This window comes from Bufo bufo, chromosome 5, assembly GCF_905171765.1.
Source record: "Bufo bufo chromosome 5, aBufBuf1.1, whole genome shotgun sequence".
In the NCBI taxonomy this organism is placed as follows: domain Eukaryota; kingdom Metazoa; phylum Chordata; class Amphibia; order Anura; family Bufonidae; genus Bufo; species Bufo bufo.
The window spans coordinates 257263957-257283169 of NC_053393.1; the positions used below are offsets into that span (position 1 = coordinate 257263957).

The 19213-nt window shown below is 46.6% G+C and overlaps 1 protein-coding gene across 3 annotated transcripts in view; it reads left to right on the top strand.

Annotated features, from left to right (window-relative positions):
• The first annotated feature begins 736 nt into the window (after positions 1 to 736).
• UPP1 (uridine phosphorylase 1) overlaps positions 737 to 19213 on the top strand; it is a 41291-nt gene continuing 22814 nt past the window's right edge. For 2 of the 3 annotated variants that reach the window (XM_040432146.1, XM_040432147.1), the window contains exons 1-2: positions 737 to 863; positions 3747 to 3807. In XM_040432146.1, coding sequence (XP_040288080.1) covers positions 3755 to 3807 — 53 coding nt within the window. In that variant the 5' untranslated portion in view covers positions 737 to 863; positions 3747 to 3754. Of the gene's footprint in view, positions 864 to 3746; positions 3819 to 19213 lie in introns of all 3 variants that reach the window. The other variant, XM_040432148.1, reaches the window with a different exon arrangement.

Consider the following 19213-nt stretch of genomic DNA (forward strand, 5'->3'; position numbering starts at 1 on the left):
GTGCTTTTATTGTGTCAACAAAACAATTTTATATATATGTAAAAGAGGCCAAGCCAAGCCACCGCCACTGTGAAGGAGCCCAGCACTGGCCCGCATACTCCGAATCTCCTCCTTGCTCACCGACGTCACAAAGCTAGAGCACCGTAATCTCGCGATGCGCCAGCTAGCGCATGCGCAGTGTCGGCATAGTGTTCCTTCCCTGTGCTGGCAGCCTCAGGGAATGAACTGTGCAAACGCTAGCTCGCACATCACGAGATCACGGCGCTCTAGCTTTGTGACGTCGGGGAGCAAGGAGAAGAATCGGAGGATGCGGGGCGGTGCAGGGCTCATCTAAGCTTAATTTACATATATTTAAAATCGTTTTTTTGACACAATAAAAGCACACAGAGCTATGGGGACTGGGTATTGCGGATGTGCTAGCGGCCATCTAGCAACCCACGTCCTCAGCTCTATACACAAAATCCAGGTGACAGGTTCCCTTTAACACCCGGTGTCAAGCCACGCCCTGACTTTTGGGTTGTGGCAACCCTAGCTACCATAATACTCCAGGTGTGAATGCTGCCCTCACCAGGTTCCTTATTTGAGGATCCTCCTTTGTCTCTTGCAGTGAGCTCATTGGGAAGATAAAGATGCTGGAGAGGAGCCGAGACGTGTCCTCCGTGCCGTGCGCGCCCATGACAAGCCACTGTCAGCCGGCAGCAGGGCGGGGCTCCACTATAGCGGGTGTAGGGCTTCCTGGAGCTGGGGGCGTGTCCGTGATCCGCTGCTGTACCCGGGCAGTATACAGTACAGCTCTGCTGCTGGGTCAGGACTCCTCCTGGCAGTGGGCGCTGAGGTGAACACAAGGTCACAGGCACCGAGAGGTAAGTGCACTACTATCACTGTCAGGGAGGGCTCATATATGTAATGTGTATTGCATGTATGTTGTTTCCCTCACAGCCGGGCTCAGTGTGGGCAGAGCAGGGGGCAAATGGTGGCATTATGTCAGTAAGACATGCACCTGGCACACATATTGCCCTGTAGCCCGCTGTATGACATGATCCTGAAATTATTCCATGGAAAACCGCTCATATCTCCAGAAATAATGAGCATCTATGGTGTGTTGGTGGATGTCCCATCTTCTTTGGCCTTGAGTCCCTGTATACTGGAGAGCCGCATGAATAGCAGTTCTAGACATCCCAACCTGCAAAAACTCATTTCAGGGAGGTTTTCTTATTTTTTTCTTTCACAAACTTTTTACTACATTTTCTGAACATATGCAGTATCTGCACACTGTGCTCTATGGTGTGGAGGACTGGGCTAATTACCCTGCCCCCAAATGATCATATTTCTGTATATGATTAAAGGGATTCTGTCACCACCTATAAGCCCTGTGAGCTAAACATCTGCTCATGTCCAGGGTAGCATTCTGATTTCTAAGGTGGCCTTATAAAAGCTATTTGTGGCTTTATTCTGCGGAAAAACAGGTTTTACTAACCTGTCAATCACTGAATTAAGGTGCCCAAGCAGGGGAGGTCTGTGGATGAATGGTGCCCAGCCGCACGCATAGCCGTTCGTGCCCAGTGCCGCCTTCTACTCCTCAGTGCCGCCTCTCCCTCCCCCTCCTCCCGCTTTGAGATCCCGCGAGTGCGCACATGCTCAGCCTGATGCGCCGTTGCGGACTGCTGGCATCGGCTTCTTCTTGCACTGTGCGCACGCGCCGAGAAGGGGACACTGCTACAGGTTGCCGGAAAGGTTTACTGCGAGTAAACTAGAGATGGGAAGTTCGGATCTTTCACATGAATCGGTTCATTTGAATCAGTTCATTCAAATGAACCGATTCATGAATCAAATCTTCGGTTCATTCGCTGAGCTGACAAGAAGCAAGTGAACCAAAGCTTAGGTTGCGCAATGCGCATGCGCGGATGCTTCGATTCACTTGCTGACTCGCTGAGTCGGCTCTTGGTCTGAGTCAGGAAGTTTATTCTTTAAAACCCTGTGTGTAATTATCTACCCCACTGTAGGAAAAAAACAAGCATCCAGGGGGGTGAATTTAACACTGGGGTAAATAATATAATTAAAATAGAGGGTTAAATGTATTTAAAAAAAATACATCTCTCTCAATAGTTCTATAGCTACTGAATGAGACAGAAGAAGGGATGCCTTTAACATATTTATCTCCTTGAGAAGCCAATTTGACCCTAAAGGGTTAATTCAACCTGTAATCTAAACTCTGTGTCCTGTCACTTCTCTTATCTCTCTGCTCTGCTATCAGTAAACCTTGGGATATATTGTCTCACATGAGGGCGTCAGGGAGCCGCTATCTAATAGCGGGATACTCCCTGAACGTCAGGGAGACTTGAGATCCCTGCAGTTCCCTCAGACCATGTTCTAGAAGTAATCAGGAGAAATTCACACTGCCGTGGACTGTGCGGTATTAGTATGGACGATGAGTGGTCCGCTATGGCGCTGCGGGATGCTGGCGTATACTGGCCAGTCATGTACCAAAAGAAGGCACACTTGGCCACTAAAGTCTATGTGCAGATTGGGGCATACATCTGAAGACTGTCCTGGCATGTACGCTGCCAGTGCATCCCACAACTGGTCATATACATGACAGCCGTGTCCCTATTTCCGTCTGCACACAGTGGATCCCTACCGGGTGCATTCTGCATTTTCCTCTGTCCCATAAATATAAAGGACTATCTGCAAAAAATGTGGATGGCACAAGTATGAAATACATGGTAATGTGCATGGGGCCTAAGATAAATGCCCGCAGAACCTGCCCCTTTCAGAAGGACTCGATCGAACAGGGGGATTTCAGAGCGCCCAGGACTTTTGTTCTCAGGAATTGGCCTATTCAGGACACGCATCCTTGGTCAAGCCGAACATACAAGTATATGGGGAACTCCGACAGCTCATTCGTCTAATGTGTATGGCCAGCCTTAGATCCTTCATAGACTGCAGGCTATGAGGAATCAAGATGTCTACATCCATTGCCGATCATCATAGAGGAAGTGAGTCATGTATTACATGTATTATCCTGTTTTCCAGGGCGGAGGTGTTTGTATAGATAATAAATACATAGTTTTCTTAGGAATTTGATCCCATTCACTTCTATGGAAGGTCTCTCTGCAACAGAAAATCCTGCACGTGTGAACATGCCCTTCTATTCAGGAGTGCAGCGAGTAGATGGAGTAGCATCTTTATTCTTAAAGGGGATTTCTGAGATTTTAATACTGATGCAGTATCTGATCGTGGGGGTCCGCCACACAGGACCACTACCGATTAGCTGTTTTGAGAAGGCAGCAGCGCTCCTGTGAGTGCCCGGTCTTCTCGTAGCTTACTAAGCACAGCGCTGCACATTGTATAGTGGCGGTGCTTGGTATTGCAGCTCTGGCCCATTCACTTGAGCTGCCCCTAGGCCACGTGATTGATGAATGTGTCCTCACTGGCCTAGGGTAAGCAGAGAGAAGGCCACGGCGCTCACAGGAGAGCTGGTACCGTCTCAAACAGCTGACCCACACCCATCAGATACTGACAACCTATCCTGAGGATAGGTCATCAGTAAAATAAATCTCAGAAAACCATTTTAAATGTGATGCAGTGATAGTGTAAAAAAGATATGTGAAAAATGTCCTGTGTGAAATCATCTGAATATGTACTCGGCACTGCCCACATTCACATATGGCACACATATGGCAGTGCTGTATGTCATCTATAGGTAACATTGCATTCAGTGAACAGTTCTTTTCTTCTCCTTCAAGGTCTTAATATGGCACCTGGTACAGTAAAGAAAGAGGGACAACATGAAGCGCCAGACTCGGGGTAAGTGCAACGTATGGTAGCGTACAGTCACCATTTTCTGCTCGGCTTCACAGCTACAGTGGAGCATTATGGGAAAATCAATATGGTGATCAATGGTGCAGTATATGTGCTGCAGATCACCTTAGCCCTGTACATCAAGGTGCTCAGTACAGCATACTGAAATACATCCATGCTGTATTATCCATTTTCAGGAATGTAACTATATATAGACTAATTGGGGTGTACTGGGTCTATTGTCACCCCCCAGACTTAGGCCTCCTGCACACGACCGTTCAGTTTTTTGCAGTCCGCAAACCGCGGATCCGCCAAAAACGGAAGCCGCCTGTGTGCCTTCTGCAATTTGTGGAACGGAACGGGCGGCCCATTGTTGAAATGCTTATTCTTGTCAAGAATAGGACATGCTAAAAAAAAATTTGGAGGCCACGGAACGGAGCAACGGATGCGGACAGCGAATGGTTCCGCACCCGAGCCTCAAAAAACTGCGGCTCGGATGCGGACCACAACAACAGTCGTGTGCATGAGGCCTTAGCCCTCCTGCACACAACTGTGTCTATATTGTGATCCGCAAACCATGGATCCACAAAATACAGATACCATCCTGTGCTGTTCACATTTTTCTCACTCCCGTCACTAGAAATGACTATTCTTGTCCACTATATGGATGACAATAGGACATGTTCTAGAATTTGAGGAAAGGAAATATGGATGTGGCCAGCAGGCCTTAGCCTTAGGCCTCTTGCACACGACTGTATGTATTTTGTGGTCCGCAGAAAATGGATCCGCAAAATACGGATGACATCCATGTGCATTCCGTATTTTGCAGAACAGAACAGCTGGCCCTATATAGAACTGTACTATCCTTGTCCGTAATGCGGACAATAATAGGACATGTTCTATTTTTTTTGCGAAAACGGAAATACGGAATGCACACGGAGTACCTTCCGTTTTTTTTAGAACCCATTGAAATTAATGGTTCCGTATACGGTCTGTAGTGCTTCCGTGGGGTTCTAATCTGTGCCTCCGTTCCGCATCTCCGTGAATGGGTCCGTGATGCGGAATGCACACGGCCAGTGCCCGTGTATTGTGGACCCGCCATATGCGGGGCGCAATACGGCCACGGGGGGCACACGGTCGTGTGCATGAGCCCTCACTCTGGGGCGATTAAAAATCTTGACTGGGTACCTCAGCAGGCGTTATTCTGTATAACTGGGCTGCGTTATATTGAACGTTTTGGGGAGAAGTGCTATAAAAGGTGAAAGGTGCTGCAGAAAGGGTATCTGATGAGGCAGGCAAAGCAGCCAAATCTCTGGAGGTCAGCCATAGCTTGAAGGCCTACATAGCAGAGAAATCATGAGCTGAGATTGATTGGATCTGATGTATTGCACAGGGTGGCCCGGCGGCAGGATCCACGCTCGGCTCACTGCTGCTTGCACTTGCCTGCCCACTCCTGTAAATGCTATTTGATGCAGAGAGCACAGATATACAGGTGCCAGACAGCAAGTACCGCGCAGCAATTTGTGGCGATTCGCATGCGAATTTTGCTACAGAGCTGCAATGTGTACAGACAGCCCTACTTAGTTTTTTCCTGGGAAACACCTAATTTTTTTCAGTCCCTCACCAGAGAAAGTCTTATTTACACGTCCGTGTCCGTGCTAAAATGCATGATGCCTCCATGAAAATGTCCGTGAAGGATCCATGTGTGGTCCGTATGTCCATTTTTTGCTGTCCGCGTGTCTTCCATTTTTCACGGACACTGTGCAGCTGAAAAAGAATTTCCAAAGCATCCCTTCCTATTTATCCGTGAAACACGGATGGCATCCTTCTAGACTTCAGCAATTGTCAGACTTGTGGTGTAGTGTACCTCGCCAAGTGCTCATGCCCATTGGATTATATAGGGAAGACCAAGAGAGAGCTTAGACGCAGGATTAGAGATCATGTCAATGATATCCTAAATAAAAAAGATACGTCTGTGGCGAGACACATTAATGAAGTCCATAACGGTAATATAGCATCTATTCACTTCATGGGGATCTATGTACCGCACGGTCTCCGAGGAGGTGATTAGGACAATTCAATCCTGAAAACTGAATCAAAGTGGATCTTTAAAATAAAAAGTGTCACCCCCAGTGGTCTTAACGAGGTTCTGTCATATAAGTCCTTTTTATGATTGGAGGGAGACATTTGACTTCAAATGGGCGACTACTGTTTCTCTATTAGCCCCTTGTAAATATCTCCAGGCACTGAGCTGCCTGTCTTGTGAGTCTGATCTAATAAAATATCGTCCCATCTTTCTATACAAGCTCCTGCTGCATTTGATTCGGGCGTTTATAACTTTCAGCCCCATGGTTTCACGGTTGGGGAGTGGGGGAAACCCCCACTGTACAATGTCAGGGAAGAAACAAATGCCACCAGGCCTGAAACCAAGGATAAGGGAGCGGGACACCTCCTAGCACATCCCTAATCCTCGCCCTGACTCCTAACTGCATGAGCGGACCTAGAAGGTAGGGCAGCTTATGCTCAGGAAAGCTAGAGCCCTACTAACCCTGATGATCCCTGGTAGTAAGGTCAGGGCCAGAGACGACCTGTTCATCTAAGACACGGAAGAGCAGGAGTCTCTGCAGGCCTAACCGCAAGGAGAGGAGCAGACAGTAAGCAGTGGACAAACTCGACAGGTAAGTGTCCTGTGGCAGAATGAACAGACTACAGGACCACAACGTCACTTACCTGCCCACAACAACTAAAAGGAACGAGTCATCCGCACCCCAATCACTGGATACTGTGAAAGACAGTGTGGCCCAAATCTGGACTCAGTACCAACACCAAACACAGGAGCAGCAGTAACTGCCTGGACCACCATGCGGCAAGATGCATGGCGGACCCAGACAGCGCTGCTTAACTGAATTGTAGTTTCCCCTCTGGGGAACCCCAGGGACCCCCTTCCGGAGGTACAGACAAACAGGGGAAATGTCAAACAACCATGCTGGACTACAAGCACCAAATAGACCAGATATGGAACATCAAATGACATACAACAAACACCCTGTACATCACACACCATACTCAAAACAACAAGTGAGGATAGGTAAAGGAATAGAAACAAAGGGATGACATCGATGTCAAACTAGGATGGCCCTCAGATAGCATCCAAGAAAGGAGCAAGCTCCTTCTCATACAAAGGCAGACATAACAATGATCTCAGTCTCACAGCAGCATATGAAGAGACCTGAGACCACACCCAGCTCCACCTTGCTCACGCCTTAACCCTGTGCACACCAGAAAGGAAGGGCAACAGCCTTAAAGGGAAAGCACACACGCATGCAATAGAACAACATGTTGCCACCGGCAACCAGCATGCGCAGCAAAAGTGTCACAGCAAACTACCTCCAAGCCGTGACACATGGATCCTGAAGAGCAATGTGTATAATTATCATAATGACAGATTACCCAATTCCCTTTTGTTAAGCCATGCCTCTCCCGAGCTGTGGTGTGGACGAACTTGCAGGGGAAACAAATTCTGATCCCCATGGTTATCTCCCCGCCCCCTTGATGCCTTGGCCGCATCAGAGTGGGCGGAGAGAGAACCTGACTGAGCTGACCTGGCTGGTCTTCTCCCTTCACCTGCCATTGGTTGCGTCGACGAGCCCCTTTTGTGGGTGGAGTTAGGTGTGCAAAAGGAAGTGGCAGGCAGTGTTCACTTGCCACTGCCGCTCAGTAATGCACTGACCCACAACGCTGCTCCTTGATGAGCCGCATGACCCGGCGAAATGCGTTGGAGCCATTAGGGGTTAGTTTATGTTAGCGTGGATTACATAGGTCCAAGGTTCCAGAGGCTGGGGGTTGCTCTTTTCAGGGCGGGTGCTCCGATTGCAACCATTTAGGTATTTCCCATCAACAAACTAGGGTCTATGAGGGATAGTGTACCTAGGCACTTTGCTATGTTGCTGCATTGTGGAGTTCACACCACCACTGAGACTTGTGAGCTTCATTTGACCCCTTTAGCCTCACCAAATGGTACCTGATCTGACCTCCATTATATATTCTTCTTCTTTGAGCACCTTTTTCATCTTAGCTTTTACTTCGTTAAACAGATAAAATACGTTTTATTCTTTCTAAAAGAGTTCCCAGCTCACCAGCATTAGTTTAAGTGTTCATATAAGCATTTGTTCTCGATATTTCGCCTCAGCCTGTTTAAAGACCCGATAACATGGGCCGAAACACAGGGCAGTGATCTGGAATGAACCATTTGATTGGTGGCACAGTTACACAAGCTGTGGCTGGCGATTGACTGAGAGGGCAGTTTGAGGCATGCATGGTAGCCAGTATTGCAGAGCAACAGGGACCTTGACTGCTTTAGGCTGAAGGGGGGGATTTGTGAGGGTGAGTACCTATTCTTTTATATTTTTAACCAGTTCAAGACCGGGCCATTTACCCTCCTAAGACCCAGGAGCTTGTGCAGATATTGGGCCCCCACTTGCCAGGATGAGAGCAGGAAGCAGCACAACCGCTTCCTGATCTGTATACACAGCGCTCATTGAACGCTGTCTATAGAGTGATGGGGAAGGTAGGGACAGCAATAAGCCATGCTTTCTCTATATGGATCCTGGCTATCATTGACAACCAGCTCCCCGCTCCTGCAGCTGTATGGAGCTGTGTGGAGCTGCAGATTCTGAAAAGATGTTCAGAAATATCCTTGCAGAGATAAAAGCAGACTTCACCCAGACGTTTAAAGGAGTTGTATCAAGATTAGAATTTATCCCCTATTCACCTGATAACTAACTGTTAGTTGAGTACAGCACCCAGCTATTTCTGGTGGTCCCCTAGAGAAAGAATGGAGCGGCAGGGCGCATGCTGGACCTGCCACTCCATCAGATAGTGGAATAGGAACCACATTCTCAGCATTGGTGGGAGTCCCAGCAGTCAGAACCCCAGCAATCAGTTACTTATTCCCTATCCTGCAGATAGATGCCGAAAGCACACGGCCGTGGAACACGGATGTGAGCGGTCCGTGGTATTCTGGCCTGGCATCCTGCTGACAGCAGGAGCGCACGGCGTCATTGGTTGCTATGACGCCGTGCGCTTCATGCCACTGCTGCACTACAGTAATACAGTGGTATGATCTATACGAGTGTATTACTGTAGTGCAGCGGCGGCATGAAGCACACAGCGTCATAGCAGCCAATGACGCCGTGTGCTCCTGCTGTCAGCAGGATGCCAGGCCGGGATACCACGGACCGCTCACGACCGTGTTCCACGGCCGTGTGCATTCGGCCAGAGAATAACTTCTAAACTTGGAACAACCCTTTAAGCTCCATTCACACGTCCACAATTCCGTTCCGCATTTTGCGGAACGGAATTGCGGACCCATTAATTTCTATGGGGCCTCACCGTGCGGCCCGGATCCAGAAATGTGGACCCGCACTTCCGGGGCCGCAATTACCGATCCCGGAAAAAATAGAACATGTCCTATTTTTGTCCGCAATTGCGGACAAGAATAGGCATTTTCTATTAAGTGCCGGCGATGTGCGGTCCGCAAAATGCAGAACGCACATTGCCTGTGTCCGTGTTTTGTGGATCCGCAAAACACACACGGACGTCTGAATGGAGCCTTAAAGTCGTGGAGTGGTCCAGAACTTGCTAAGCCCCTGTGACCGCTCTGTAAGCTATTTTTGTTTAACTGCACCCCATCCTTTTCACTGTTATCTTGAACAAAGCTGCAGTTGATTCTAGCTTTTGGGAAAAATATACCAAATGCTCTTTGTGGGCAAAAATAAAGGGTTACCCTAATAAATCTCTTCAGAGAAAGTTGACAGCTATGAATGACTGGGCATGATTCGGATGTACAATATGTATTGTGAGGTTCTGGATTTAAAGGGGTTGTCCATTCACAGCAATGGTCTTTCATAAGGAGATCTAATAATGAGCTGATCTCAAGTGGTCCATATTTCTTGAAATTTGCCTTGGGTCGACATCACCATCAGTCAAAATTTGATTCAGGTCAAAATTGATTCTACCCAAAGCAGAAGTGCTGTAACTGGCCTAAATTTGGTATATGATACTTTGAAGTCTCCTAGGACTCATATTTTCTCTCTTGTCTTTCTCTGTTTTTATTTTTTTAATTTTTTTATTAAAAACTAGTTGAAGGACCCGCTCGGGTATATTTAATCTATTTCATTTAGTGTTTGTATGTGTCATTAAAAGATATCAACACTATCCACTATAACAGTGACATCTATAGCACCCCGTCCCCTTAACAGTGACCTACACTGACCCCTGCCCCCACAGTGCCCCGTCCCTTAAAATTAGGCCTCCACACCAGTCCACCCCCTTAACTTTGTCCTTTACAGCAGCCTTCCCCTTTAACAGTGAGTTTCACAGCACACCACCCCCTTCACTTTGACTTTCACAGGGGCCTGCCCCCTTAACAGTGGCCTTTACAGCAATCTGCCCCTTAACACTGACCTCCATAGCGGACCATCCCCTTAACTGTGACCTCTACAGCAGCCTGTCCCTGCGGTGGCTAGAGGTCCAGTTTTAGGCCGGACAGTACGACTTTCAGACTCCCTGTCCTCGCAGGGCCTGGATGGACACAGGGATGTCCTTTTGAACAGCTCACTCTCAGACAGCAGCACTGTACTGTCTGAGTGTGAGCTGCAGGAAGGAAGTCACCGTCCCTCCCACCCCTGCAGCTGACAGAAGTTGATTTTTAACTTCATTTTTTCAATCCCTGTCGTCTGAGTAGTGGGATGGGGCGTGGCCTAGCCAGATTGGGCGTGGCTTAGGGGACCTAGAAGGTGATTTTTAACTTCATTTTTTTAATCCCTGTCTGCTGAGGAGGGTGGTGGCGGCGTGGCCTAACTGGATTGGGGGGGTGTCCTTTTGAACAGCTCACTCTCAGACAGCAGCAATGTGCTGTCTGAGTGTGAGCTGCAGGGAGAAAGTCACCATCCCTCCCACCCCTGCAGCTGACAGAAGTTGATTTTTAACTTCATTTTTTCAATCTCTGTCGGCTGAGGAGTGGGAGGGCCTAACCAGATCGGGGCGTGGTTTTAAGTTTGTCTTTTGAGGGTGGACACATTGTGGCAGGGGGTGTGTCTGGGCTCCTTCCTGCAAGAGTGACGCCCCGCTTGGCACCTTACTGACTCACTTGCATACCAAATAAACTAGATTTTCAGAGGATAAAAACATCTATTGCTAAAACAAAGGCACATCTTGAAATAAGGTACTAAGTGCTATTAGGCCATGGCTTTACTTCAATAGCGATTATCCTGGTGCCAGATTTCCTTCCTACCTACAGCAGTGAAGAAAAATGGCTGGGTTATTATGGAAACCTGGAGTAAAACTGTGTATGTGTAGGCTAACGGCCTGCGAGCTTCTATTAGCTGATAAGGGTCATGTGACCAACTTCTATTTTTTGGGAATATCTCAGGAATGGTACGTCCTAGAGAGCTGAGACCTGGTCTAAAGCCTTCCCGGACACCTGATGTACCGGTACCTGTGTGCCAAATTTCGTGATTGTAAATGTGACGGCGCGGATTCCTTTAGTGGACATACATACAGTATCTAACAAAAGTGAGTACACCCCTCACATTTTAGTAAATATTTTATTATATCTTTTCATGGGACAACACTGAAGATATGACACTTTGATACAATGTAAAGTAGTCAGTGTACAGCTTGTATAACAATGTAAATTTGGTGTGCCCTCAAACTAACTCCACACACAGCCATTAATGTCTAAACCGCTGGCAACAAAAGTGAGTACACCCCTAAGTGAAAATAGCCAGATTGTTCCCAATCATTGTTCCCACAAGGTCACAGGGGTTAATCGGGAGCAGGTATTTTAAATTTGATGTTATTGCTTTCACACTCTCTTATACTGGTCACATACGGAAGAATAAAATTTGGATGAAGGCGCAAACTTCGCCACATTTGGAGAACGATGAGACAATTTTACAGACAGCTAGAGCCAGAGGTAGTAATACTTGCCTAATGAAATTTAGTTGAAGGCTCAGAAGTTTGCCATATTGGCAGAACAAAAAAACTATTTTACAGACAGCTGGCCAGAGGTAGCAGTGCCTGCTGAATAAAATTTTGGTGAAGACAAGGAAGTGTGCCTGATTAAGAGAACAACGAGACAATATTTATGGACAGGTGGCTAGAGGTAACAATGCCTGCTGATGAAATTTTGATGAAGGTGCTGAAGTGTGTAAGGGAATGATGAGACACATTTTATGGACAGCTGAGTACGAGTGCCATACAGAAGAAAACTATTTGGGTGAAGGCAAGGAACTACCCCACAATTACTACAACCAGCGGTAATTGGTACAGCAGCAACTGCACCGCCAGGAACTTGGCCAGGTGGGATTCAGCTTCTCCACACAAGCTAATTGCTGGTTGCAAATAGTTTTGTCCTGGCCACACATTCCATTATGGATAACTCATGGTGGAGAGGAGGACAATGAGGAAGAGGAGTCTGAGCAGGAGTATTTGCCCTGAGTGCCACTGTAGCCAAGGCTACCACTGCCCTTTCCACCATTACCATGGCTACAAATGCCACTACTTCTACCACTACCAAAAACACAGCTATGCATGTTGACCACATCTCGGCCCGAACATCCTCCTCATGGCAGTCCAAACACTGACGCTTCTTACACAAGTCATCAACAGAAATATTATCTAGAGTATCTTCTATAGGAGATGGGGTGGTGTTTCTTCTTAACTGATGATGATGACAAGGACATTTTATTGCTTCAGGATGCAGTCTGGCTACCACAAAGAAGAGCGGGAGAAGGTGGAGATTCTTATTCTGAATGCTGGCCAGTTCTGTTTTACCACAGGATCCAATGATACCACTGCAATAGAGCTCTAGTACCTATGTTTGTGTTTGAACGCCCACAACTTATTTTCATCCTGCATATCTTGCACATGGCAGTGGTCCCCTGTTTCTGCCTGAACCCTCTCCTCATAGTTGTCAAAACACTGATGCTCCTCACACAAGTCATCAAGAGAAGGACTATCTTGAGTATCTTCAATAGCATGTGGGTTGTTGCCCCTTATTAGGAAAAAGAAGGTACCCCAATAAGAGGGGGCAGTGAAGACAGAGATGATGCAAGTGAAAGGCTTCTCCAAGGCTGCAAGGTAGAGGATCGGGAGGAACTCACTGACCCCAGGCTCAAAGGCATGGTATCAGACTCAGAGGTGACATCGATATCATCCTGCAGTGATTGAGAGGATGAGCCATTCATTCCACAATATCACCCTCTCAGTCCTCAATATTAATCTGGCATCTACCAGAAACTAGAGATTACTGTGGCCTGCAGTTACTACTATTATTACTACTACTGGCCAGACGGTTATTTCGCTACAGCCACCCACATTCTGAATCTCGGCTGACGGGGCATGAGTCTTGTTTTCCATCCTTCCGTGTTCTACAGTTTACAGGTAATCTGTGGAAACTATGAATGAATAAATAAAAGCTGCAGCTGATGATCCGAATTTTCTTTTACAAATATACAAAATGACGCACCTTAATAATATATGTGGTGTGCTTGCAATGTGGTTTACACGTAAATGTTAAAAGGGAGGGTTGCCTGGTGTGGAGATGACGCTTTTGCAAAAGTCACACATAGTAAATGTGCCATAATGCAGGTCTAATCTCATTTTTATCCCTTAAACATAGACCACCTTGAAAAGTGGCGAGGTTCACTAAATGTTGCAAAATTCGACCAAGTGTTGCAAGAAATGCTGCAATTGAACTGATTTCTAAATGGATTGATAAATGATTGATAAATGTCCCCTTTTGTCTTTACATTTCTTTGTACAATTACCGTATTTTTTGCCCTATAAGATGCACCGGCCCATAAGACGCAGATCAGACCCTCAATAAGACCTCAGATCAGACCCCAATGTGAATGACCCCCAATCAGACCTCAGATAAGAGCCCAGTGCCTCTCATCAGCCCCCAGTAGCCTCATATCAGCCCCTAGCAGCCTCTCTTCAGGCCCCAGTGCCTTTCTTCAGCCCCCAGTGCCTCTCATCAGCCCCCAGTGCCTCTCACCAGCCCCCAGTAGCCTCATATCAGCCCCCAGCAGCCTCTCTTCAGCCCCCAGTGCCTCTCACCAGCCCCCAGCAGTGTTATATGAGCCCTCATTGCCTCTCACCAGCCCCCAGCAGCCTAAAATCAGCCCCCATTGCCTCTCACCAGCCCACAGCAGTGATATTTCAACCCCCATTTTTTGTCACCTGCCCCTAGAAGTGATATTTCATCCCCATTTTTTGTCACCTGCCCCTAGAAGTGATATTTCACCCCTATCAGCCACATATGGAATAAAATAAAAAAATCACTTACCTCTCCTGCTCTGGACGCCGTCGCGCCTCACTGCCCGCGCTCTGTTTTCCTCCTCCTCCGTCTGCTGTGCTGTGAACTGGCGCACACAGCATGTGGTCACAGTGTGCCCTCACACTGTGCGCAGCCTTCACACCTGACAGCCGAGGACCAGCAAGCGGTGAGTACAGAGCCTTCAGCGCTTCCCGGTCCTTCAGTACTAATGAAGCGCTTCCATAATGGAAGCGCTTCATTAGTATTCGACCCATAAGACGCAGGGGTATTTTTCCCCCATATGGGGCGAAAAATACGGGATACTGTGTCTAGATGACTGGTAACGCTGTAAATTCTGTGAGGAACCCCCAAGCCTCCTCAATTCTTACACAGCACCCTGGTTCAGGGTCCCCCATCCGCCCGTGGATTTCTTCTGTAAACAGTGGACGTTAGTGGCCACCTCATCAACGGCAATCAAGATCGCAGCAGTCACATGACTTAGAGTCCATTTAACTGTACATTTCTGTCCACATCTGGATGCAGACCTGTTCATTTCCATGGGGCCGCAAAGATGCAGACAGCACACTGTGTGCTGTCCGCACCTGCACTTCTGTTCCGTGGCCCCGAAAAAAAGATAGAGCATGTCCTATTCTTGTCCGTTTTTGTGTACATGAATAGGCATTTCTATCATGCAGAAGGACATTCCAATCATGAAAATACGGAACGCACACGGCCGGTATCCGTGTTTTATGGATCTGCAATTTGTGATCCATAAAAACGGATATGGACATGAGCGCTGCCCTGGACACATCCTCTTCTGTGGCCGTGCACGCAGATGGAATCCATACGCAGTGGGGGACCCGGAACCCGGTGCTGTGGTGTGAAATGAGGGGCTTTTAGTGCCCACAAGTTTATGCCTTTTAGATTATTTTTTTTTAAAGTGGCAAAATCTATTAAGTGGTTATTCATTAGCCAGCTACCCTGCTGAACTCCAGTGACCAAGGTTAGAGGGGTACATTCTGAAAATTTTTGCGGCACCCGTGGTTAGAAACGTGGCAAATAGCTTTGCTTCAGTAATTGCTTTATAGTTATGTTTCACAGGGGTGTAGTAAAAATGTAAATCTAATCTAAGAGATCTAATGTGTTCTTTATCATTGTGCAGATATAGCATAGCTAAAAGCAATGATTAATGCAGGGACGGCTCCAGGTTCATGTGGGCCCTTGGGCGATAAATCCCAGTGGGCCCCCTTGAGGCATTTTTTTACATTTACATGTCCCTCTGTGGCTCCCACACAGTATAATGACCCCCAGTGGCCCCTATACAGTATAATGACCACAAGTGGCCCTTCACACAGTATAATGACCCCTAATGCCCCGCGCACACTGTATAATGACCCCCAGTGGCCCCACACACAGTATAATGACCCCACAGCGGCCCTCCATTCAGAATAATAATCCCCAGTCGCCCCCAATTCAGAATAATGACCCCCAGTAGCCCCCAATATGATGACCCCCAGTGCCCCCCATTTAGTATAATGATCCCCATTGACACTCTATTTAGTATAATGACCACCAGAGCCCCCATACAATGATAAAATCACCATACAGTGACCAGATAAAAGGGTATAAGAGGGCACAGTACAGGGAATGACTAGGGGCACTGTACAGGGTGTGGTAAGAGGGCACAATGCAGGGTATAAAGGGGCACAGTACGGGGTGGGGGGCACAGTACAGGGTGGGGGGCACAGTCACATGACCCTGTGACGTTAGAAGGTCCTTATGGTGAATGCGGTTCAGATGCCACCATAATGAGAGGCAGAGGAGAGACAGGGGCCATGGATGGACAGGAGGGGTGGACACAGCAAGTAGGTGGAAGGGGCTCTGAGGGGGATTCATACAACAAGTCAGGGTGGATAAAAATCTATGATTTAAAAAAAAATATATAAAAAAAATCGGATTTTTTTTATTTAAATTTGATTTTTTTTATATATAAAATGCTTTTTGAGGAAAATATATTACCATCCAAAGGTTATTCCATCATGAAATAAAGATTCGTTTTTTAATTATGTAGAATAAGGCTGTATAGGTTTAAAGGGCTTCTGTCACCCCCCAAACAGCAATTTTCAGTTTTGGACTTATATTTGCTAATGTATGCAGATTCCATATATAGCCCTCTTACCTCTGGCTGTGCTGTGATTTCAGTAAAAAATCGTACTTTTGTGATATGCAAATTACTTCACTACCAGCAAGTTTGGCGGACTTGCTGGTAGCCGCCGCATCCTCGGTCTGAAAAAACGACCCACCTCCTCCAACTGATTGACAGGGCCAGCTCTCATCCTCCAGCTGGCCCTGCCTGCAGCTCAAATCCCGCACCTGCGCTGTACCGGTCCTCATTCGGCGCAGGCGCTCTGAGAGAAGGACGCTCGCTTGGCTGCTTCTTCCTCAGTGCGCCTGCGCCGATGACGTCAGCCCTACACCCGGAAGAGAAGACGTCGGCATCGCTGGTAAGGAGGCGGAGAGTCCGGTGACGTCGCTGGATGCTTGATTTAGGTAAGTATTTGCCTAATAAGCATGCAGCCACTACAACCACCAACGAAATGGGGTGCAATTATTAAAAAAAAAGGATATTTAGAGACACTATACGCTTATAAATAATATACCCATAATTAATAAATATATATATATAGAGAGAGAGAGAGAGCACATATAAATAAATATAGATATACTGTATATATATATATATATATATATATATATATATATATATTACATATAAATATATAAATGTGTTTATATATATATATCACACACATATATATAACACATTTATTTATGACTGTTTGATATATATATATTCGTATGTAATATATATATATATATATATACATATATCTATATTTATTTATTTATTTATATGTGCTCTCTCTCTCTCTCTCTCTATAAATATATATATATATATATATATATATATATATATATACAGTACAGACCAAAAGTTTGGACACACCCTCTCATTCAAAGAGTTTTCTTTATTTTCATGACTATGAAGGCATCAAAACTATGAATTAACACATGTGGAATTATATACATAACAAACAAGTGTGAAACAACTGAAAAGATGTCATATTCTGGGTTCTTCAAAGTAGCCACCTTTTGCTTTGATTACTGCTTTGCACACTCTTGGCATTTGATTACTGCTTAGCACTTGTTGGCCCTTTTGCCTTCACTCTGCGGTCCAGCTCACCCCAAACCATCTCGATTGGGTTCAGGTCCGGTGACTGTGGAGGCCAGGTCATCTGGCGCAGCACCCCATCACTCTCCTTCATGGTCAAATAGCCCTTACTTTCAAAGTTTTCCCAATTTTTCAGCTGACTGACCTTCATTTCTTAAAGTAATGATGGCCACTCGTTTTTCTTTACTTAGCTGCTTTTTTCTTGCCATAATACCAATTCTAACAGTCTATTCAGTAGGACTATCAGCTGTGTATCCACCTGACTTCTCCTCAACGCAACTGATGTTCCCAACCCCATTTATAAGGCAAGAAATCCCACTTATTAAACCTGACAGGGCACACCTGTGAAGTGAAAACCATTTCAGGGGACTACCTCTTGAAGCTCATCAAGAGAATGCCAAGAGTGTGCAAAGCAGTAATCAAAGCAAAAGGTGGCTACTTTGAAGAACCTAGAATATGACATATTTTCAGTTGTTTCACACTTGTTTGTTATGTATATAATTCCACATGAGTTAATTCATAGTTTTGATGCCTTCAGTGTGAATCTACAATTTTCATAGTCATGAAAATAAAGAAAACTCTTTGAATGAGAAGGTGTGTCCATTTAAATCGTGATTTAAATCAGTTTGATTTAAATCAAATCCACCCTGCAACAAGTAGTGGCAGGAGGTCTGTGCAGGGCAGCAATAGAAGATAGGAGGGAGGGACAGGAGCTCTGGATACATGAGGGAGGAAAGGAGACAGAAGTGGGTCCATGAGGATGAGATAGGACAGGATATGGGGGCAAACTGCTTAATGAAACAGTAAAACAACTAAATAGAATGAAGCAGCATCCAGCAGCAGATCGAAGAGTCCCCCCTCCCCCGTCCGACAGAGAAGAGACAGTCACAGTGCAGACTCACTGACAACCTGTGTTCACACTTCTGCTCCAGCTCTTCACAGTTCAGACTCACTGACAACCTGTGTTCACACTTCTGCTCCAGCTCTTCACAGTGCAGACTCACTGACAACCTGTGTTCACACTTCTGCTGCAGACTCACTGACAACCTGTGTTCACACTTCTGCTCCAGCTCTTCACAGTGCAGACTCACTGACAACCTGTGTTCACACTTCTGCTGCAGACTCACTGACAACCTGTCTTCACACTTCTGCTCCAGCTCTTCACAGTGCAAACTCACTGACAACCTGTGTTCACACTTCTGCTCCAGCCCTTCACAGTGCAGACTCACTGACAACCTGTATTCACACTTCTGCTCCAGCCCTGCCGGTCTCTCTCCTCAGGCAGCATGTCCTGTGTAGAAGGGGCGTGTCTGAGTCTCTGCAGTAGCCGGCCTCATGTGACTCAGAGGGCCCACCAAAGGGGTACTGCGTAAGTGAAATGACAGCAATGAGAGCTTCCATCTGTATTGATGTAAGTGCTCATAGCAGCTCAGTGGGCCCCCCAGGAGCATTGGGCCCCGGCACTTGCCCGGGTTTGCCGGTTATGACGCCGGCCCTGGGTTAATGTATTAAGTAAACAATGGCATGAACGCTTTAATTGACTTTTTCAGTGGTTTTCATTGGCTTGTGTCATGAAATTACACTGTGACAAGTGTTCTCACAGTTCCTTTTAAGCTGGCCACATACATTCTACAATTGTTCGGCTGACACCTATCTCTGCCATCTTCCCCGTACACTTTTACATTCTGCATATGCTATAGGAAGAGCGGAGAAAACTGCTGCCAGAAATTTCTGGTGGCGGCTTATCTCTCCGGAGAACATTACGGTCCAGTGGATATTTCTTTTCGCCAGTTCTTGTCTCCGCCGACATCATCTGTCGGGGTACAGTCGGAAGCTCCCCACACACAGTGTCAACT